Source organism: Petaurus breviceps, unplaced genomic scaffold (genome assembly GCF_028583685.1).
Source record: "Petaurus breviceps papuanus isolate PSGF00001 unplaced genomic scaffold, PetGlider_PUasm1.0 156, whole genome shotgun sequence".
NCBI lineage: Eukaryota > Metazoa > Chordata > Mammalia > Diprotodontia > Petauridae > Petaurus > Petaurus breviceps.
This window is the reverse complement of record NW_027185720.1, coordinates 12,850,582-12,856,557: the sequence shown is the minus strand read 5'-3', so window position 1 is coordinate 12,856,557 and position 5,976 is coordinate 12,850,582. Positions and strand designations below refer to the sequence as shown.

At 36.2% G+C, this 5,976-nt stretch overlaps 1 protein-coding gene across 1 annotated transcript in view; it reads left to right on the top strand.

Annotated features, from left to right (window-relative positions):
- IL2RB (interleukin 2 receptor subunit beta) overlaps nt 1-5,386 on the top strand; it is a 35,181-nt gene extending 29,795 nt beyond the window's left edge. The window contains 2 exon segments of the mRNA XM_069082165.1: nt 316-385; nt 642-5,386. Of these exon segments, the coding sequence (XP_068938266.1) occupies nt 316-385; nt 642-1,382 (811 nt within the window). The 3' untranslated portion in view covers nt 1,383-5,386.
- Nucleotides 5,387-5,976: the final 590 nt, after the last annotated feature.

Sequence of the window (5,976 nt, the reverse complement as noted above, 5' to 3'; positions counted from 1 at the left end):
AGGGAGGGAGGGAGGAAGGGAGGGAGGGAGGAAGGGAGGAAGGAAGGAAGGAAGGAAGAAGGGAAGGAGAGAGGGAGGAAGGAAGGAAGGAAGGAGGGATGCAGGGATGCAGGGAGGAAATAATTAAATACTTACTATGAACCAAGCACTATCCTAAGTGCTGAGGCTACAAATACATGAAATAAGACATTCTCTGTCTTAAGTAACTTGAATAGGCAACAACTCATTTAGGGGAGTGGTATCCAGGGAGAGGTGTTTTTGTCTTGGAGGTCACAGTAAAGGTGAGTGGAACCATAGGGCTTGTGACTGACACAGCTTTTCCGGGAATGATGGTGCTGATTTTGTTACTGCTCCCAGAGGCAGGGCAGGAGAAGTAGTGGGAAGGGTACGCTGTTGGCACAATGCCAAGAATATAGTCAGAGAATGAAGTTGGTGGGTCTAGGATCAACTAGATATGCTGAATTCTCACCGACAAGAAGGAAAAAAAAATCTCCAATGGTGAACTCTGCCCTGGGAATGGGAGAAAGAATCTTATCTACACTCAGGGTTACACAACTAGTAACTAACTGTCTCAAGTGGGTCTTGAACCCCTATGAGTAATGACGTGTAATTTTGTATTATTACTCTTTCCCTTCTGGCAGAAGTGGCTTTCTTCTCCTTTTCCCAACGCCTCCTTTACCACCAGTATTTTGGCCCCAGAAATCTCTCCACTGGAGGTGATGCAGAAAGAAGACCCAAACCTGGGTTTGTTACTCTCCAAGGAGCTGGTTCCATCCTATAGATCCCCAGAGAAGAGTGGTTCTGTGTCCAGCTGCTTCACCAACCAGGGTTACTTTTTTTTCCACCTTCCTGATGCTCTGGAAGTCGAATCCTGCCAGGTATATTTCACCTATTCACCTTTCAGTGAGGAAGAGGAAGAGAACAAAGAGGAAGGGGAGCAAGGCTCCCTGGTGCCCCAGCCACTCCCTGGAGGGCCTGAGGATGACTCATACTGCACATTTCCCCCTGGAGATGACATGATCCTCTTCTCCCCCAGGCTCTTCCAGGGCCCTGGGAATAACCTGGCATCCCAAAGCATCTCTTTCTCAGAAAAAGAGGCCAAGAAGGAGACTTCACCTCCTGAAGAGGACACAGTTACTACCCCATCCTGTGACCCCAGTTTCTCAAGATCCCAGAATTCCTTGGATTCAAGACCTGAATTAACCCAGGATGGGAGCCTTCCTCTAGGCCCTGGAGTGGGGCCTGCCTGTCCCTTTCCCTGGGCTGTTCCCCCTACACCAGACCAGACTCATACTGTCTCTTCTACCTACCCAGTCCTGAACAATGGTGCCTATCTCTCCCTGGGAGAACTTCAGAACCAATACCACACCCATTCAGCCTAAGCAGAGAGACTTGTCCAAGAGAGAATAGGGAGGAGAGACATGGAAGATCCCCAAGGCTCAGGATAATTCCTGGAAAATGGAGCAAGAAGAGCTCTTTATAAGCAAAAAACCAAAACAAAACTGGATTTGGCTTCAGAGGGCTGTGCTTCACACCCTGACTTTATTCCTTACTACCTCCATGACTTTGAACAAATCACTCTAACTTTGTGAGTATCAGTTTTCTCATCTGTAAAAATGAAGATCATACAAAACAATAGCAGTAATAGATTTGATTAAAATATAAAATCTTAGAAATTATATTACTTTGAGAGATACAATAAATTACTTTCAATATTAACTTATGTACACTGAATGGTATGTAATTTAAATACTTAAAAGTTAAAGAAATACTTAAATACTAAATTCTTAAAGTTAAAGAAGATATAGGGGGAAAGAAAGTCAAATTATAATAGTGTAGGATCTCAATGTAACCCTTTGTGACATATAACAAACCTTTAAAAAAGTCAGAAAAGAAGATAAAGCCCTTGAGTAGAGTTTCTAAGCTAAATTTGACAGCTTTCTAGTGATTATTAAAGGGGAATAGAAAGGAATATACATATTCTAATATTGTATGGAATATTTACAAAAATAGACCACGTATCAGGTCATAAAAACCTCAAAAATATAGAAAATAAAAAATATTAAATATATCCTTTACTGATTAAAATGCAATAAAAATTATATTCCTGAAAAAGATCTGTTAAAGAAATGATTAAAATTTACTGGGAACTAAATCATTTAATCCTAGAGAATTAGTATGTCAAAGAACAAATCATTGAAACAATAAAATAATGACACTGAGGAGAAACATACCAAGATTTGGAGTAGGTAACCAAAGCAATCCTTAAGGGAAAAATTCTATCTTCAAACATTTTCATCAACAAAAGAGAAGTAGAAGTCGTCAAATTAGGCATACACCTAAAATACTAAAAAAAAAAAAATCAACATAAATTTAAATTAAACACCAAAATAAAAATTCTGAAAATCAAAGAAGATATTTAAAAAATTGGAAGCAAAAACAGAAATAAATTTGAGAACCAAAAAAAAGTAGAGAAAATATTAAGTAATGTGATTTTTTAAAAGAAGGAGAAAAATCAAATCAGTATAAAAATTAATTTTATTCATTCAAATTGAATTTTAAATGTAAAAACTAGTTCACAACAAATGAATTTGAAATAAAGGAAGTTATTAGAAATTATTTTGCCTAAAAATACGTAAGCAAAACTGATAACTTAAATGAAATAGATGGATATTAATAAAATGTAAAATGCCCAATTTGATAAATATGAAATAGGCAATTTAAATAGCTTTTAAATTATTGAATAATTATTGAACAAGCCAAAAGTGAACTCCCTCAGAAAAATAAACCTGAGGACCAGGTGAATTTATAAGTAAATTCTATCAAACATCTAAAGATTAATTCCAATATTATATCCAAATTATATCCAACATATTATATCCAATTAATTCCAATATTATATCAATGATTTACAAAAAAGGGAAAGGAAAAGAAAAGAAAGGATCCTTCCAAAGTCCTTCTGTGATGTAAATATATATGATCTTGATCCCTAAACCAGTGAGAGTCAGAATTAGGCACTTTAGAAATCAAAGAAAACTATTGGCAATTATATCCCTAATGAAGATTGACACCATTTTAAAAAATAAAATCTTAATAAAGAGTTTCCAGAAACACATCAGAAAAAATTATACAATATGATCAGGTTATGTTTATCTTGATGATACTGATGACGCAAGGTTAATTCAATATTAGGAAAATTATAAACATAACAAACCATAGCAATGAAAAGAAGAGGAAAAACCATGGTTATATCAATGTATGTAGAAAAAAAAGTTTTCAGAAAATAGCATGCCCATTGCTGGAAAAATAAAAGCAAATATCAATAAACGAAATTTTCCTCAAAATGATAAATAATAACTACCTAAAACTGTGAGTCAGCATTATATGTAATGGGGATAACCTAGAGTCTAGTTCAGTAAGATTGGAGATTGAAAGATATGGTCCATCCTTACCACTCCTATTTGATACAGAGTAGGAAATGCTACCTAGCAATAAGACAAGAAACATAAGTTGAAGGAATAAGTGTAGGCAAAAATAAACACAATTATCTTTTTTTAGATGGTATGATGGTTTATTTAGGAAATCCCAAAGACTCAACTAAAAATTAATTGAGGGGCAGCTAGGTGGTACAGTGAATAGAGCATCAGCCCTGGAGTCAGGAGGATCTGAGTTCAAATCTGGCCTCAGACACTTAACACTTACTAGCTGTGTGACTTTGGGCAAGTCACATAATCCCAATTGCCCTCCAAAAAGCAAAAACAAACAAACAAACAAAACCAACAAATAATAATTGAAATAATGGCAGCCAAGTTGCAGGATATAAAATAAATCCATACAAATCACCAATGTTTATGTATATTAGTAACAAGATCTAGTAGAAAAAAAATAGAAATTCCATTTTAAAATAACTATGAAATATATAAGACACATGGGAATTTACTAAGCAAGATATGCATAGGAACTGTATTTATATAACTACAAAACACTTTTGGAAAATAACAATAAGTCTAAATAATTGAAGGAATATTAATTGTTCATTGGTAACTTATATTAATAAAATAAGGATAATACTAAATTAACTGACTTGTTCAGTGCCATAACAATCAAACTGCCAAAGGATTACTTTATTGAGCTAGAAAAATTATAACAGAATTCATTGGGAAGAGCAAAAGGTCAAGAATATCAAGAGAAACAATAAAAAAAAAAAAAGAAAAGAGGAGCTGGCACAACCAGATCTCAAATCATATTTCAGAGTACTGGTTGAAAAATAGAGAAGCCAGTCATTCAACTAGCATTAATAGCTAGCGTTTTTTTGGGCACTTTAAGATTTGCAAAACACTTTAGAATTATTATCTCACTTGATCCTTACAACAACCCTGGAAGGTAGGTGCTATTATTATCATCATTTTACAGATGAGAAAACTGAGGTTAAGTAATTTACCCAGAGTCATACAGCTAGTAAGCCTCTGAGTCTGGGTTTGAACTGAGTGAGATCTTCTTGACTCCCTCTGCAATGTTCTATCCATTGAGCCACCTAAATACAAATCAAATCAACTCTGAGGTTCCACCTCAAACCCATCAGTTTTTCAAAGTTGACAAAAAGGGAAACAAAACCTTCGGAAAAGATGCATGAAAAACCAACCCATTTATGCACTGCTGCTGGAGCTATGAATTGGTATCCCCATTCTGGAATGCAGTTTGGAATTACGCCACCCAAAGTCACTAAACTGAAACTACATTTTGACCATGAGTGTCCTGATGAAATCAAAGAGAGATCTTTATTTCTTTTCTGCATGAAAAAAAAATTAGTGGTCACTGTTTTTTTTCATAGCAAAAACAAAATAAAACACAAATACAAAAAACCAAATACACAAAAAAAAATACAAAAAAAGGGAAAGTAAAAATGTACCCACTTAACTGGGGATGAGCTAAACACATTTGGAATGTAACTTTAATGAAATATTATTGCACTATAAGAAATGACAAGATGGACAGTTTCAGAGGAGACTGGAAAGCCTTATATGAACTAATGCAGAGTGAAGTCAGCAGAAGCAGGAGAACAACTTACAGTACAATGACAACAACGTTAAAAAAGACTTACCTGAAAGACTTAAGAACTCTGATCTTATGATCAATGTTCGACCATGATATCAGAGAATCAATAATGAACAACATTGCTTTTCTTCTGATAGAGAAGTGAAGGGCTAAGGATATTAAATGAACATTTTTTTTACTTGACAATATAGGAATTTGTTTTGCTTGGCTGTGCATGCTTGTTACAGGAATTTTTTGTTTTCCTATATTTCTCCGAGGGTGAGATGTGGGAGTAAGGGAGAATAAATGTTTATTCATTGAAAAAAAGAAACATTTAAAATTTTTTTAAAAAGAGGTGACCTGTCAAGGCCCTTTCAATTCTAAGTACTATGATTGAAATGAAAAGAGTTCAGGAAAACCCTGAACCTATCTTTCCTAATTTCTATCTTTTACTAATCCTGAGACCATTTCTATGTAGGGTCTAACTGGTATTGGTATCTTCAGGCAGGAACTTTCAGAGGGACACAGGGCCTTCTGTTTCCTCTGTCCTCTGGCTAGATATTTGAGCCAACCCCAAGGGACCCCTGTCAGCTGGAGCTAGGAAAATTAGAGCCTCAGTCCCAGCAGGTGGAAAGTGAGGAGAAAGTCTGGGCTTGGGGCCCTGCAAGACAGAGCTGGATTCTATGTCCAGGTTGGGAGGGTGAGGGATTCCAGGTGGAGAGAGGCTGAACAGATGGAAAGAGTGAGAGAAATGAAAGGGGAGATTGGGGAATCAAGGGGATAGGATACAAAGGGTGGGTTTCCTCAGGGGCCAGGCTAGGTGGGAAGTTGAACTGAGCTGAGTTTCAGGGCAGAGAAATGGAGCTTATCTGGAGAAAGAACTGGTAACTGATCTTCTCAGTGAGGGGGCTACATAAAGGTTTGCCAAGTGGAGGGAGACAG